The following is a 16,483-nucleotide window of genomic DNA, read 5'->3' as shown; positions in this document are numbered from 1 at the left end:
GGTACGCTTCTAGCTCTTCCAAATGTCCCCACAGGAGGAGAAATTCACATCCATGTAATTGTAAGAGACAGTGAGACTCTTTGGGATCTAACAGTCCTAACCTCTGCAGGATTCTCATGTGGCAAGCCTGAAATGTCTTCTGCAGCTTCTTTTTCAGTAATGCTTTAATCACACACTTGAATATAACATTTACTGGATCTGTATTATGGAATCTGCATCTTCTTCAGATTTTGTTTGGAAAGTACACAAATGCATGCAAAAATCAGGTTAACAGCTGGTGTTCAGGCATCGGTGAATAATCTAGCACTCGCCTTGGGACTGTACGATAAATATGTGACCTTGATTTTCTTTTTGTTTTTAACAGGATAATGACAAACTAATTGACAATACTGACAGAGTTAAAAAGTCATCCAAGCATCAGCGAGCACAGTTTCCGTAGCCTCCAGTTACACAAGACACTTGCACTAACAGGTTGCACAAGCAAGTGGCCGCATTTGGAAGCGGAAGATTAGCAACATTATCCCTTTCAATGGAAGATCAAGATTTTGGATCATGATTATCCAGAGAGAGTGCATTCAGCAGCTACAGTGTCTATAAGACTCACATGATGAAAAACTCTTGTGCAGAGGTTTGCAGATGAAGTATCAACAGATGCTACAAGATATTACTTGTAACAGTTTCGGTAGTCAAAAAAAATGAATGGCAACCTTCAATTTCAAACTTTTTTCAGTAACAACTTCCACAGGAAAGATGCGGATCCTTAGACTGGACCACCTGCACCCACCAAACCACCTCCGGCTTGCACTCATCCAGTTTTGACAGGGAAATACCAATGGCTGACCTTAGCTAGTGCCCTGCCCACTCCCGCAGGCTCTCGTTCCCCACATTAGGCTTTTACCACCCCGCGAAAGGGCGGCATTAGCCCGCCGGGGCCCACGCTGAAGGCAGCCACAGCCCTTCCCGCTTCCCTCCCTCACAAAACAAAATGGCGCCCGAAGGCGCGAGGCACGAGGCCCGAGGCGCGAGCCCCGCCCCCTCGTCTCGCCCGCGACCACGCCCGCTCTTACGTCACCTTGCGTCACGAGGCGGGGCGAGGAGAGCGCTCCTCACATGAGCTTTACGCAGCGCCCCGGAAGAGCCCCAGGCTCCACCCCCTCCCTCGCCTGTTTGGCCTGGGGCGTGCGTCCGCGTTACGGATTGGTCGCCGGGCGCGTCACTCTTAGTCTACCCGCTCGCTGATTGGCGGCGGCCTGGCGGAGGCCCGGAGGGGCGGGCTGAGGCGGTCGGTGGGCAGGAAGGCGCTATGGCGGCGGTGGCCCAGTGCGTGCGGGCCGCGCTGCGACCGCGGTACCCGCTGCTGAGCTTCTCCCTGAGGTGAGGGTCGCGCCGCGCCGCCTGGTCTGCATCGGGCACGGCGGGACGGGTCCGCAGCCGGCTCCACGTCCGCACTCACCCCCTCGGCAATCGCCGGGCCGGGCCGGGCCGGGAGGAGAGCGGGGCCCAGCTCCGCCGCGCTGGGGTACATCACCTCCCCCAGCCCCGGCCCTCCGGCTCCGTGCCGGGGAGCCCCTTCCTGTAGCCGGGACAGGCGGGTGGTGCCGGCCCCGTGCTCCCCTCGCCGCCCTTTGCTGGCTTCCCTTACCCTTCCCCGGCAGAGTGGGCCGGCCCGGCGTGGCCCGCTCTTCAGCCTGAAGGCCGCCAGGCCTGAGCTCTGGATGTTGGGTGCAGGGATCTGAGGCCTGTTGTCGTTGCAGCACTGACCCACCCGCCTCATCCGTGAAGGGGTTTGCCCAGGTGGCTCAGCCTAACGAGGGGGGTGGGTTAAATAGTCATTTTCCTGGAGACTGGCCCGTTCTCGGTGTGATATTTGTGATATAGCAATGAGGCACTGCCGTCACACGGGAGGCACTTTGCTGTTGCTCTCCACTGTTCTTGTTCCTGTGTCTTCTGGGACACTGTTGCAGGTGATTGCATCACGTAAACTAGATCTGCTTCCTGATAGAGTACCCTGCCGAAAATGAGTTCGTATTGCCCTTTAAAGTGCTGCAGCTTTATAAAATAAATATAATGGACGCTTACAAGCCCCTGTGCAGTGGTTGTTATCTTGCAGTGAAGTTATTTTTTTGCAACGATTTAGACAGTCTAGCTTCAGTTACATCTGATGAAAGGTTCTGCAAACATGTCAAAGTGTGTGTGGTATGTCCAGAAAATGCTAATATCTTACAAAGTAAGCAATTTATTAATATTGACCACATGTTTCTGCCTTAGGACTTCACCACGACTGCTTTGCGTAGCAACACAACAGAAGAATACTGGCCAGAACGTGGAAGAGGACCAGAGTCAGAGCCAAAATGAGCAGAAGGTTGAAGCCAGCTCTGCTGAAAAAATGTTAACTGAAGAAAAGGCCAAACTGGAAGAACAACTCAAAGAGGTTACCGTAAGTGTCTTTTGGTCATCAGGTTGCATACATCACAAACCACATACCTCAGAGTGTTTATTATAGGTTCTCAGTGCACAATCTGGATACAGTTCTGTGACTGCTGTTTAGTTGTTGAATAAAACCCTGCAATTCAATAATTTCTTTAAACTTAAGAGTAGATGTACTACAAGACCTGAGATCAAAATTAGGATTTTGCATAGTTTATTTCCAATTTCTGGATGGAATTGGACCTTCTCCAGCCTGAAAAAATTGTTACTGAGTTTCACTGGCTTCAGTTCACTTAGGTTTTGCTCAGTGGAGAAATAATTTTTTAAAGACTGTGGAGGGGTTCGAGTGTGTCTTTGATGTGTGTGTATTTGTGTGTGCTAAGAGTAGGCTTTCTGAAAACAGTTGCTGACTTTTCAAAGGTCAGGGTTAATGATGCTTAGCTTTTCTATAATAGGGTACTTATTAAGTATTTAAGAAGTGGAGGTTTCAAACCTTCTCTGTTGGAGAGCCCTTCAAACACAAGGCTGAAGCGTATCATTCCCTCTGATTGGCTTAATGTATCTTGCATTCTCTCCCATGTGTGATTTCAGCAGAGGGTGAAGGATGCCCCAGGAGGTGGGAGGTGTGGACTAAGGTGTTGCTTTTCTGGATGAGTGCTTTATAGAAGATGGCCATTCTAGAGCATTTGAGACTTAGAGACGTAGCCCAGAACCTTCTGTAGAAGCAGCACCTATGGATCATAAGTGGATTGAGTTTCCTTTCTCTTGCCCTTCCCAAAGCAGTGAAGGACAAAGCTGAGATGTCATTTAGCATCTCTGTTGACAGTTTGTAATTGGCTACCTAACATGGCTTTCAGTCAACTCATTGACTATTTTTATTCTGTTTTGAGACTCTTCACTAACGTGTGAGGGTCAAGGATATTCAGAGTGGCAGCCCAGCATGGTGTCGTGGGTTGGGTGGTGAAGCACTCAACCTGAAGTGCCTAAGTTTATAGAATTTCATTCTTAGTACTGCTGCTAGATGGCCATATTGCTAGGAACCAACCAAAACTTAACCTGAACAACAGAGGTGTTTGACTTCATAGTGTGTAAAGCTTGAAGTAACTGGAGGACACTCTGTGGTGTGTATGGAGAGGGAAGAGGTGGTTTGAAAGTCACGGTTGGGTTGAATCTCATTTGCCAAAGTGTCAAAATACATTATGACTGATGAAGGCTTTCTGTGAACACACATCAGAAAAAGTAGAAATCTTTGATTGCTAAAACTTGATATATTCGTAGAGTTAAAAATTTCTTCCAGCTGATCTTTTGACAAATACTGAGAATCTGGAAACCCCTCTTAGTTCCTTTCCCCCACTTCTGTCTGTGCTAAAGTGAAGGAAACATCTGTCTTCATGGGAAGGATGCTGTGATAATTGTCACGTTGTTTTCAGATTACTCATTAGATGGTGGGTTTAGGCTACACATAACTGTTTAAAATGCTGTTTTATACAGAATATTGCTGTTTTGAACTAATGTCAACCATCCCATCACCAGGAATGAAATCTCTTCTGTTACTTGTTTTTCTTCTTTAGGACAAGTACAAGCGTGCCTTGGCAGATGCAGAAAACGTGAGGCAAAGAAGCCAGAAACTGGTAGAAGAGGCAAAGTTATATGGTCAGTTGGGGGCTCCTTTTGTGTATACTCATAAGACCCAGGAAATGCAAAGCCTGGAAAATTGAGCTGACTAGCCCACAGTTTTGACAAGTGATTCTCATTCCTTGGTTAAAAAACGTATTTGAGGCAGGGAGGTTTGAACAGTTCCTCACTGCGCATCAGAATCGTAATCATCTCGCTAGACAAGGGCAAGACCTAAACTACTAAACTAAACATCCTGATTTTATTTTTTTTTTAATTTGGTGTCTGATTTCCTATAATATGTACTGCACTAGCAGATTTTTCACTAAGGTTTGCAGCCTAAAGTTTGTCTTTTTCATGCACTTTGGTCTCAAACTGACTACAAAAACCTGAATCAAGAGCATGGAATAGTAGCTTTCCTTCTGGTTTGGGGTTTTTCTGCTCTTGGTGTTTATTTTGGGTTTGGTTCTTTTTTGGTTCTTCTGAATACAGAAGTCTTAATTTCTGAATACAGGGTCTTCAGTTAATGTGTACTGTAAGAAAGCATTTCTCAGTTACATAGTATTCTTGTACTGTTTTCATGGACATTAGAATCATTCTGAAGTTGATTTTCAATAAGCACTGTTTCACTAATACACTACTTAGTGCGGAAGAGCTTTGGAGTCATGTCTGAGCTCAGAGATGGTACAACAGAAATAAACATTTAAACAAAATTTCTTGTGAAAACTAAATTACAGATAATCTGCATGATTGCAAGTTGTATTAATTGTATATGACTGCTTCTGCCGTTGAAGGCAGAGAAACTCATTTCTGAGACTTGCATAAATTCACAGAGATGCAGTCACAAATACCTGCAGAGATAACATGCAAAGAAACCCCCAAACCCACTGGCTTACCTCTGTGTAGAAATGTGTTATTCTGCTGAATTGTTTTGATTTTTTTCACAATTTCTAGAGACAGTTTGCCTTCAGTGAGATTAGTCCAGATTCTTTTAGCATGAGCCAGAGAACAGGTTCAGGACGCGGTTCGTTAGTGTAGGAATTGCTCGGCCTTTACAGGGCACAGCTTCTGACTCTGAAAAAGTGGTTCGTGGTGGAGGTAGAGGTCTAAGTTCTTTTAATTCAAGGAAGAATCCCCGTTCATCTCTCAGACTCTTCATCAGCCTGGCTACATGCTTTGCAATATTCTTGGCACATCAGATTAAAGGGTAGGAATAGGGCAACATAATGCTTTGAGCTGTAGGTGAACCCCGGAAAGAGAGGGACGTGAGGAAACTACATTAAGCCATCTGAAACTTTTGGTAACTGCAGTTAGAATTTTAACTAACTCTTAATGTCAGGTCATCAGCATAGCTTTAGCTCTTTTAAGTTGAAATACTTTTTTTTTTCCCATAGAACTAGAGGAGGTGGTGTGGATTTTAAGGTATCTGTAATAGCTCTGTACCATCAAGTAAAATTGTGAAGGACATTTTACCCCAAATGTTTACAATATCATGTAACTTGTTTAAAAGAGTACAGGTTATTGCTGAGGTTTTGGGGTTGTGTTTAGTTGGGATTTTTTTAATGCTTGTTTCCCTCGGTGACTAATCCTAGGCCCTTTTCTTATTTTTCAGGGATTCAGAGCTTCTGTAAGGACTTACTAGAAGTCGCAGACATTCTGGAGAAAGCAACAGAAAGTGTTCCAAAAGAAGAAATCAAAGATGAAAATCCTCACCTGAAGAGCTTATACGAAGGTCTCGTTATGACAGAAGTACAGATTCAAAAAGTGTTTAAAAAGCACGGCCTGCTCAGACTGAATCCCGTCGGAGCCAAGTTCGATCCCTACGAACACGAGGCCTTGTTCCACGCCCCCATGGAAGGGAAGGAGCCCGGCACTATCGCATTAGTATCCAAGATTGGCTACAAGCTGCACGGGCGCACGCTGCGGCCTGCCTTGGTGGGGGTGGTGAAAGACGCTTAACTGCTTCATCTCAGAATTTAAAATGCCATACAACTATTAAACAGCTGGATGGTTTTTCCTCTTACACCTTGCTTTCCTCATTCCTCTGCCCCCCGAGAGGTTTAAATGAATTGGTTGAGGTCCCCTAGTGAAAATGAAGCAACGGCTGAAATTCCCCTGCTTAGTGGCCGTCAACATCACTGTTCCGTAAGCTCCCTTCTTAAGTGGGAAATACAAGAGCCATTAAGCCCTCTAATGCTTTAGATTAGATAACATTTATTACAATTACTGCTACTGAAGGTGCACTAAATTGAAAGGAACGAAAATGCTCACAAGACTTCCCATCTCACATTTATCACTATGTGTAGATTAAGGATCCAAATAATGGTTCAAACACTTTCTTTTGTAGAATCTAACATTGCAGAAGTGGGTGAAGTAGTACAAATAACCTGTTTTCTGCAAGAGTCCATCAGCTTTTACACACAGATGTGATAAATGCCCTTTTTTTGTCTATTCAGAAGTAATCACTCGCAACAAGTGAAATTGAAACCTTTGTGAATTCTGACCTGTAAATAAAAGGCAAAGGAGAGTAGACAACTTTTGTAATTGTTCAACCTTTTTTTGTTCTGTACTAACGTTGACTCAAGAAAACCATCTAATACTTGTATGGCATTGAAGAACCAATCGAATTTATCCTATCTCTGGATTTTTAATTTAATATTGTATAAATTGTTTTAAACAATTTTGATAGTCTTGTAATTTCCAAGCTTTACAAGTCAGTTTGTTATGCAAACTGTAGTTACAACCCCGCTGAAAGCCAGAATACCCAAAGAAGCGAGTAGCTGAGAGTTTGGTATATGCTGTCTTTTGGAATTACATAAAGAATTGCATGGAAGTGGCTCAAACAAAACCATGAACTTAGTTTCATATTCATTTCTTGCATTTACTCACCTTGGATCTCAAGTTGCAACAGAAGTTTCCCCTTGCACAGCTCTTGCCGTGTCTTAACTCCAGCTGCTGCTCCAAATCCTGCACAATCAGGCTTAAATACAATACGTGATTAACCACATGCTTTGTCCTACATTTGTCTGCTCCCCTGGATAGGAGAGGATGGAGCTTGGCAAGTTATACAACTAGACAAATCATCTGTCCTCTTGTATCCTCAAAGCCCACACATTTAACACACAGGACACAAACTCCAAACCTTATGCATGTTATTAGCACCTGTTAAACAGTAAGTACTTCTGAATTTTTTACCCTTGTTTCTGGATTAAGGAGCTTCTTACCTTAAGGTCAAGTATTGATTTTTTGGTCCTTTTTTGTTCAGATGGAGAGTTGCCAACAGCTTACTGAACACTAGGCCTGCTCATGGTGACAAGTGATTACTTGTTCTTTCAGACTTTTTTTTTCCAGTGCTGGTTTGCCTCATGAGAATCAGACCTCTAAAGTCCAACACTTTGATTGGAACCTGTGCTCAAGCACTGTGCCATGAAGGGACCAGGGCCTTTCTGCTCCCTCCCCCCACCTCTGATCTAAACTAAATATTTTTCCCAGTAGGGCAATAAAAACTAAGGGGCAGCTTCTACCCCAGCAGATTAAGATTCCCAGTACCTCACACAAACTCTTTTGTGGACTACATCACTGCATTCAGGATATTCCTAAACACAAGCTACTGTTACATGTTCAGCACAAGACTCAAACTAAAAAAATCTTTAAAGCTGCTAACTGTCTCATTGCAGTGGTTCCTTTCCCTCTGCTTGCCCTTTCCAGAGCTTCAGTCTTTACTGAGAGCTCAGACCACCTGTGCACTCTGCCATCCAACAGCAGGAAGCACTGAAGAAATCCAAGACCAGAGGGAGGCAGTTCTGAAATCCAAGCACAAGAGCAGCCAACAAAGCTACCACCAGTACCTCTGGTTCAGCTGTTTCATAAAGACCGCTTCTCCACCCAGCACCATTTAGCTAAAATGCATCTCCATTTGTTATTGTAAAGACTTAAGCCCCCTTCCTCATTGCACAAACTATGTCACCATTAAATCAATAATGGAAAGAAACTTTAATACAAGTTTATTTACCAATATACAATGCAAAAACCTAGTAAAATGCTGAGTGTGCACAACATCAGTTAGGTTTTACATAATTTCAGCACAGGCATTTGCGTGTCTGGCACAGCTACGCCAGGCCACTATTCAAATGAGTGCAACATTCCCTTTAAGGAAGCAGCTGATGAGCTGCAGGTGCTCACCAGGTACCTTCCTTCACAGTATTTAATGTGTCATCACTTAAGAGCAACCGGGGCACATGCGAAAACATTTTGCAAGAAGAGAGAGAGTAAACCAAGAAGCTACTGAAATGCATTACAGTTGCAAAGAACTTTGATGCAGCCGCCGCACAAGAGAATAATGGCAGAGCGCTGGGTCCGTGGGATTTACAAGGCAGTTCATGGTCAAAGGCTCGTGCAAACCTACTAACACCCTTCTTAATGCTTGCTGGGACTGCTGCAGGACAGAGGGCAGGAGGGCTGTCTCCAGAATACTCTGCAACAAGCCCTTCTGCCCCGGGCAGTACACGCGGAACGGAGATTAATGCTCCCTTGTTACCTAGTGAGCAAATATGACTGTAAAACATCACTGGGACTGGACTGATTGAAGTAAACCTACAGCATTAAAACAGACTTATTGCTGCCTCTATCAGTAGCAGAAGATCAGCATTCTGAACAGCTCATGGAGTGACACTTTTTCATAGGCTTGCATCAATGCTGTTAGGACAGATACTATTGTTAGTAATATCTTTAATTAGAAAAGTCAAGAGCATTAAGCATATAAAACACCTTTTCATTAGCAACATGAAGGCAAGGTTATTTGTACAGTACAGGAAGCACTTCCAGATCAACAGAAGATACAAGTTGAAAAGAGCTCTTTGCCATGTTTTTTTTTTTTTTCTCAGCCCCTTCACCACAGAAGAGAAGCAGCGTAGCTCTAGTAAATTGCTGGATTAACATAACTGCATCTCAATTTAAAAAACAAACAAACAAACAAAAAAACAGCAGCTCATAACAAAGGAATGCTTAGACTAAATCAGTTCCATGTGAAAATATGGAACAGCAGCATCCTCTAGTGCAAGTCACCTTTAAAATTAAAAGCATAGCTGACAACGAGACATTGCTTCTAGGGAAGCCCTTTCCAAGGGACTAGTATTTGCTAAAGCAAACATTTACCACCTTGAATTTGCTTGCAAGTATAAAATAAATATTGATATCCATATTTCATACATTAAAAATACTTTATTTTTACATTCATTTTGATGTTCAATAAGTTACGTCTAGCACCAAAGAAACATTTTGGAGGGGCTGAGGAATTAAGAAACTACAAAATGTAAATGCAGAATTCACTTCAACATTTAAGTGACTCATTGGTGCCTAGATTTTACTTTAAGTTATTGTTCAGATGGGCTTTAGACTATTGCTTCAGTTAGTTAGACTTAGATGTGCCAAAAGAGTGTAGAAACATAAAAATCACAGATTTGAGAAAATAATAATTAAAAAAAAAAAAAACAACCCTCATTTGTTTTTTCAAACCCCCCAGCTAGATGCAGAGTTGAGGCTCCAGAACACAATGAGAAAGGGGATGTTATGGCAGGTAGGTAACAAGTTACAGGAAGAACCAAATTGCATAACTAGAATACTAGAAAGAAAGACTGAGCTTCCTTTCCACAGAAGTTAGGACAGAGAAAATAACCACGGATTTATACCTCATGAACTTGTGTGCTGTTCATACATGCGTAGGGGGTGGGAGTGGGTCTTAAAGCTACTCAGCACGTTGCAGTTAGTTCCACCACTGCCAAGGAGAGACAGTTTTGCCTCAAGTGCTCCACAACAAGCCACCTACAGGTAAGCCAATCGAAGCAGTACATCCCAGAGGACATAGCCCTTACCTTTTTTGAAGGGACATAACATCACAAGCTCAAAAGAAAAAGGCACTAGAGTTTTGGTTTTTTCTTCCTTAGAAATGCTGGCTTTGTAATGGTACCCTCTTTATTCTAAACTCACTGGTAACACTCTTTTGGTAATGCTGGATACATTAACTAAACCCCACTTCTGATCAGTATACCTCTGCCAACTTGCAGAATTAATACTGTTTTAAGATTTTGTGGTATCCTCACTGACTACAGCCCAAACCATCAAACTGAGAAGTCTTTTCCAGTGCTTGCACTTGTTTGAAAGCCAGTCAATTCCATGTTTTGGCACACCTGCACACCAGAAGACCTGCCCAACTGGCCTCTGGTCACAGCTTCCTGCTCTGGACATGACCAGAAGAGAGGCGCAGGCACAAGTGACACTGTGCCGTCTTCCACATGGCAACCACCATTTTTTTTTTACTCATTTGATTAAACACCAGCACGGGAATTTAAGGATGAAGTGAGTGTAAAAATCCTTTTCTAGTCTTCCTTCAACGTCTTTCCCTTGATTGGTGACAGTACTGTGGACCTGGGGTTTGTTCCATGCTGCGTTGCATCGCCAGCCGGTGCCACCACAAGCACCCAGCTGAGATTGTAGTTGGTACGGGTGGTGACAAGTTACCTCTCAAAGGGGCACCCTTCTCCCTGCATTCAGAGTTCTCCTGCCACATCACTAACATCAACTTCCAGGTGTTTAGCCCACTACGTTTCAAGTTATGTGCAATTAGAACCCTGTAATGGCTCCATTTACAGCTCCGTACTTTAGGACCACGTCACCTGTGCATTTTGACCTAATCTACATCGCGTCTCATTTTTGTTTTCAAAACCCAATCTGTCATCACTCTTTCTCTGAGAATCTCATTCCCTTTCCCTGTCCCTCCCAATCAAATCCAGGAGGAGGCAGCTACACCTCCTCAGCCCATACAAGCTCAGAAGTTAGAGATACCAAAGGAGGAGAAGTAGACACCTCCGCAAGAAGAAATGGCGATTTTCCTTCCTGGGGCTCCCAACCCTTGCAAGAAAACTCACTTCCTATTTTCCCAAACCCCATTTCTGGCCCAAATCAGCCACTTCACAGTAGTGCTGACCCCTCCTCTGGAACAGAGCACCACAGCTGCCGTGTACTCCCGCAGCTTTGCTTCCAGTGAGTTAACATCGAAGCTTCAGTGGGGCCTGTTTCAGCAAGAACTCACGTCAAAGCTCTATCTGGACCAGCTGGATATAAAGGTAGCTCTTCAAGAACCCTTTCCACAGCACAAGTACCTGGAGGCATCTCACCTACCACGTTTCTTTCCTTCCACTCCCTGCCACGGCTCATCCCTGCTGTATTCTCACCAGAAACTCTCACCCGGCTGTAGTCACTAAGGAGAATGTTCTGAAACCTTAGCAATGGTCACAAAAATCCCCCCTCAGTGTGCTCCTGAGCTCAGGACTTCTGTCAGCTTCACTTTGCTGCCAGCATTATGCCAAAAAAAAACCAAAAAAAAAAACCCAAAAAAGGGAGAAGAAAGTTTCACTTGCTAGAAACTATCCTCCCCCCTTCAAAAAAACAAGCAAAGATTACACCGATATTCATTTGTCCAGCAGTAAGGAGTACTCACACTGCTGGACTTGAGTAAGTTCACATGAAAGAAATCTGTTCTAATAATGTACCAAAAACAGTGAAATCCAATGTAGAAGTTTCACAATTGAGTATTTTCCACAATCCAAAGCTAAAGTCTATTTGAACCATGGATCATGAATACTGGGGGGGTTTACATATTTGCCTTTTTTTGTTTTGTTTTTAGGTGACACGATTTCTGTATCTTTGGGGAGGGAAGGAAAAAAATAACGGAGTCCTTGAGGCTATAACAGGCCTCTGCTGTGTTTTTTCAGATCAGCTGAGTTTCAGGAAGCATCCCTGGATATCCAACCACTTTCTGTGAGAAAGTTTAAAATCCTTTTCTTCAGTACCTTATCTAAGTAACTGGGAAGGCGACTCTTTGAAGGAATTCCTTGTCTTTTTTGGAGATGGTCTTTAATGATTATAGTTTTTACAGTCACATAACGCGCAGGACTCAGATTTAGAGAGCTGCAGAGCACCTTTTCCCTGTCCGATAAGAGTTCAAAGCCAGGCAGGTTTTCAATGGCAGCAAATTCACCCTCTTTACCGTCTTCCTTCCCTCTCTTGGAGCTGGCTATGTTTTTGTTCTCCTTCCTCTTTTCTCGTTTGTGCCTGGCTGCCTCGTATTCCGCCGACTCTTCCATTTTGGTGATTCCGTTTCGACGATACCGCTGCAGCTCCCGAATCTTTGCTCGAAGTATCCTCTCCTTGTGCATGTTCTCAAAGAAGTCTTCGAACTCCTTGCAAGACATGAACTGGTAGAGAGGCCTCAACTTCAGCCTCAGCTCCTTCTCTTCTTTTGTGATCTTTCGTTTGGGAGCTTTCTCCTTCTCCTTTTTATCCTTCCCCAGGAAGGCCGGTACCAAGTTATAGTCTCGCGCGATGTTCTTCCGCCGCTGCCTCTCCTTGAGTTTCCTCACGTACATGTCCACGTGGGCTCTTTTTAACTCTATTTCCACGTCATCGTCGTCATAGTTCACCGAAAGGCCACTGATGAGGGTCTCCGCGTCCTGATCGTACTCGATCTCGTAGTCGTCCCGGAGGGGCATGTACCCCAGCTGCTGCTGCTCCGCCACCGAAATATCCAGCGGCGGGAGCGGCGTGGTCAAGCTGGGAGACAGCGGGCCCCCGCTGGGGCAGGTGTGATCCGTTACTCTGTTGGGAATCGTGTCAGGGATGCAGGCTTTGCCCAGGTTGCCGTGGATGTACATGCTCACATAGTGTTCCATCACCTCCTGAGGCGTCCGGGATGCTCCCACGTGAGCAGCCATGTCCTCCTAAACAGGAAATAAGGAGGAGTGATAAACTGGTTCCCATCACATCTCCAGCACAACACGCACTCAGGTAAGAACACGACCTCTTCTTCCCTGCTCCTCAAAAGCCAACTCGCAACGCCTCAGCTTTCCTAGCAATGCTGAAGTTGGCCATATTTCATTCAGATCTGTGTTTTTAGGTCCAGAGAAGCATTTACAAGCGCACAGGGGCACATAAGCCATGAAATGAGCACCAGGAACATCACTAAGACAAGCTGCACCAGATCCTCTAGCTAGAGAAACACCATGGAGACACTGGATCCACAGGGCAATTACTGAGCATCCACTGCTCTCTCCAAAAGCCAGCTCGCCGTCAGCAGGAAGCTGCCCCAGTCCTGAGCCAGCACCGAGATCACTGCAGCGTTTGGATTTTGCTCATTTATATTGTGTTGCTGAGGTACTTTTACAGTGATAAAGAAAGGTAGTATTTAGAGTAAGAATCATAGAATGGTCCAGGCCGGAAGGGACCTCCAGAGGTCATCTAGTCTGACCTCCCCGCAGTCAGCAGGGACACCCCCAACTAGACCAGGTTGCCCAGGGCCTCGTCGAGCCTCTCCTTGAATATCTCCAGGGATGGGGCCTCAACCACCTCCCTGGGCATCCTGTTCCAGTGCTCCACCCCCCTCACAGTAAAGAACTTGTTCCTAATCTCCAATCTAAATCTGCTCTTCTCCAGCTTAAAGCCATTTCCCCTCGTCCTGCCACTACAGGCCTTTGTAAACAGGCTCTCCCCAGCCTTCCTGCAGGCCCCCTCAGGTACTGGAAGGCCGCTATTAGGTCTCCCCGGAGCCTCCTCTTCTCCAGGCTGGAAAACCCCAGCTCCCTCAGCCTGTCCTCGTAGCAGAGGTGCGCACTTTCGTGGCCCTAAGAAAGACTACTTACTCTTTCCTACTTATTTCAGAACTGAAGCCACAACGACAATAAACGTTAGGACTTTGAAGAAGTCTTTTAGCTCTAATGAAGCAGAAGGCGGTCGAGTGATAACAAATCAAACGATGCTGCTTTTCACTGCTGTTTTTTTCACCAGGAGCCTGAGTGAAGCACACAGAAGCCAAGCAGCAGCTGTACAGCTGTGACTGACAGAAGGAAGAGCCCCTCAGGAGAAGGGGAGGGGATGGGGTCCGTGACACGGACAGGCTGGAGGGAGGGCAGGGGCTGGAACTTCAGACCGCAGCAGGTCCCAAAGCCTGAGGGGCTCCTCTGGCCACCGACCCCACGGGCAGCCACCCGCACCTGCCGGCCCGGCCGCTGTCCCCGCACCGCCCCGGAGAATGGGGGCGGCAGAGCGGGAGGTGACAGCGGGGCCTCCTGTCAGGACGCCGCACCCCCCCTCCCCCCGCCCCGCAGCCCAGGCCGGCGGACCCCCCGCAGCCCCGCACACCCACCCGGGCCCGGAGAAGCGCCCGGCGCGGCCCTTACCCAGTTGCCGAAGCCGAACTGCTCGATGGCGTCCAGCAGCAGCTGCTCCTCCCGGCTGCTCCAGCCGCCCTCGGCCTCGGCGCCCCAGAGGGTGAAGCGGCCGCCGTCGACGAGCTGGTAGCCGTGCCATCGGCGGTGCGGGCCGATCTCGGCGCCCGCCGAGAAGCAGTCGGGGCAGAGCTCGATGTCGGCGCACTCGGTGCAGCGGAAGCGGAGGGAGCTCACCTCGGCCAGGCAGTACACGCAGTACTTCTTCCCCAGTTCCGCCATCTTACCCCGCCCGCCGGCCGCCCGCGCGCACGCGCCGACACGCCCCGGACCCGCCGCCGCCAATGGCCGCCCGCCCGGCAGGCGGGGCCCGGCGATGGACGCCCAACGGGAGCGGAGGACCCGGCCCGCCCCTCCGACCCCCGGCCAATGGGACCAATAGGCCTGGGCGCGGGGGGTATTGAAACGAACGAGCGGCCGGGATTGGCCGAGCGGAATCCGTCTGTCCTTTCGCGCGGCCAATCAGAGAAAAGACCCCGAGCGACCCCGTCGCTGAGTGGCGGTCGGGGGTGAGGGGGCGCGGCCGAACCGGCGCGACGGGGGAGAGGGGCGGGGCGAGGCCGCCCGCCGGAGCCGAGTCCCGTTGCCCGGGTAACGGGGGAAGCGGGGAGCAGCGCGGCCATGGCGGCGGCCGGCGGGCCGGAGCGCTCCGAGGGGCCGGGGGAGCCGGGCCCGGGTGCCCCAACGGGGCCCTCGGAGGCCTCAGAGTCGGAGGTCGCGGCGGGACCGCCGGGGCCCTCGGAGCCATCGGGGCCCTCGGAGGTTGCGGAGGCACCGCCGGGGCCCTCAGAGCCGCCGGGGCCTTCGGAGGTCGCGGAGGCACCGCCGGGGCCCTCAGAGCCGTCAGAGCCGGAGGCGCCGCCACGGCCCTCGGAGGCCTTGGGGCATTCGGAGGTTGCAGAGGCACCGACGGAGCCCTCAGAGCCGCCGGGGCCTTTGGAGGTCGTGGAGGCACCGCCGGGGCCCTCAGAGCCGGAGGTCGCGGAGGCACCGCTGGGGCCCTTAGAGCTGTCAGAGCCGTCGGTCGCAGAGGCGCCGCCGCGGCCCTCGGAGGCATCGGGGCACTCGGAGGTTGCGGAGGCACCGCCGGGGCTCTCAGAGCCGCCGGAGTCCTCAGAGCCGTCAGAGCCGGAGATCGCAGAGGCATCGGGGCCTTCGGAGGTCGCGCCAGCAGCCGGCGAGGAGGAGGAGAAGGAAGAAGAGGAGGAGGCGGCAGCGGCGAACGGCGGGGCCTCGCAGAGGCGCCGCCGCGGCCCTCGGAGGCATCGGGGCACTCGGAGGTTGCGGAGGCACCGCCGGGGCTCTCAGAGCCGCCGGAGTCCTCAGAGCCGTCAGAGCCGGAGATCGCAGAGGCATCGGGGCCTTCGGAGGTCGCGCCAGCAGCCGGCGAGGAGGAGGAGAAGGAAGAAGAGGAGGAGGCGGCAGCGGCGAACGGCGGGGCCGGTGCCCCAAGCGAGGCGACTCCCGCCGCTCGGGCTGAAGATGCCCCGTGCCCGCCCGTCGAGGCGGCGGCGGAGGCGGAGGAGAGCGAGGAGGAGCGGGAGGAGCTGCTGGAGCAGCACGGCGAGCTGGCGGCGGAGCGGGAGCGGCTGCGACAGGCCAGCGCCCGCCTGCAGCTGCGGCTGGGAGAGCTGCTGCGGCTGCGACGGGGAGCCCGGCGGCGGGAGGAGGCGCAGGCGGAGGCGGTGCAGCGGTACGGCGAGCTCCTGCGGCAGCTGCGGGAGCTACGGGAGCTGCGGGAGCGGACGGCGGCCGCCTGCCGGGAGCGGGAGGAGGACGAGCGGCGGAGCAGCGAGGAGCGGCAGGGCCGGGCCCGGGCGGAATGGGCCGCCTTCCAGGCCCGGAAGAAGACGATGGCGCTCTTCAGCCTGGGGCGGCGGCTGGGCGGCAGGGAGGGGGCGGCCGGCACGGTGGAACGCATCCAGGTCCGGGAAGGGGAGAAGGAGCAGCGAGTGCGGGAGGTGAGGCTCCGAGCCCCGGGGGAGCTGCGGCTGCAGCCTCGTCTGTCTCGCCTCTACCTTCCCTTCTCACAAAGGTTCCCAAAAAGGGCAGCGTTTTCCTCTTCCACAAACCTCTACCTCCCGTTTTCTCCCCTTGAAGCTTTATTATTGTCGTGACCAAGGGTCATTCTTCTTTTATTTCTGCTCCTCCAGGCCCGAGTGGAA

General features: G+C 49.3%; 2 protein-coding genes across 2 annotated transcripts; one reads left to right on the top strand and one right to left on the bottom strand.

The window, feature by feature from the left end:
• The first annotated feature begins 1,249 nt into the window (after positions 1-1,249).
• On the top strand, positions 1,250-6,889 carry GRPEL1 (GrpE-like 1, mitochondrial (E. coli)). Its single transcript, XM_014935982.1, has 4 exons — positions 1,250-1,374; positions 2,269-2,437; positions 3,999-4,080; positions 5,654-6,889. Exons 1-4 carry the CDS (start codon positions 1,304-1,306, stop codon positions 5,998-6,000), a joined length of 669 nt encoding a protein of 222 aa, XP_014791468.1. The 5' UTR covers positions 1,250-1,303; the 3' UTR covers positions 6,001-6,889.
• Positions 6,890-8,015: 1,126 nt separating this feature from the next.
• Positions 8,016-14,540, bottom strand: TADA2B (transcriptional adaptor 2B). Its single transcript, XM_014935981.1, has 2 exons — positions 14,271-14,540; positions 8,016-12,815 (listed from the first exon to the last, which is right to left on the bottom strand). Exons 1-2 carry the CDS (start codon positions 14,538-14,540, stop codon positions 11,823-11,825), a joined length of 1,263 nt encoding a protein of 420 aa, XP_014791467.1. The 3' UTR covers positions 8,016-11,822.
• Positions 14,541-16,483: the final 1,943 nt, after the last annotated feature.

The sequence above is a fragment of the Calidris pugnax genome, unplaced genomic scaffold, assembly GCF_001431845.1.
Source record: "Calidris pugnax isolate Ruff unplaced genomic scaffold, ASM143184v1 scaffold14, whole genome shotgun sequence".
Classification (NCBI taxonomy): Eukaryota; Metazoa; Chordata; class Aves; order Charadriiformes; family Scolopacidae; genus Calidris; species Calidris pugnax.
This window is presented reverse-complemented; position numbering and strand designations above follow the sequence as displayed.

What these genes read in the sequence shown, in the direction of transcription:
- GRPEL1 (XM_014935982.1), top strand. Translation starts at nt 1,304, where the DNA reads ATGGCGGCGGTGGCCCAGTGCGTGCGGGCCGCGCTGCGACCGCGGTAC. An exon ending in CTGCTGAGCTTCTCCCTGAG is followed by an intron (nt 1,375 to 2,268) that starts GTGAGGGTCGCG and finishes TTTCTGCCTTAG; the next exon opens with GACTTCACCACGACTGCTTT. An exon ending in AACAACTCAAAGAGGTTACC is followed by an intron (nt 2,438 to 3,998) that starts GTAAGTGTCTTT and finishes TTTCTTCTTTAG; the next exon opens with GACAAGTACAAGCGTGCCTT.
- TADA2B (XM_014935981.1), bottom strand. Translation starts at nt 14,540, where the DNA reads ATGGCGGAACTGGGGAAGAAGTACTGCGTGTACTGCCTGGCCGAGGTG. An exon ending in AGTTCGGCTTCGGCAACTGG is followed by an intron (nt 12,816 to 14,270) that starts GTAAGGGCCGCG and finishes TTTCCTGTTTAG; the next exon opens with GAGGACATGGCTGCTCACGT.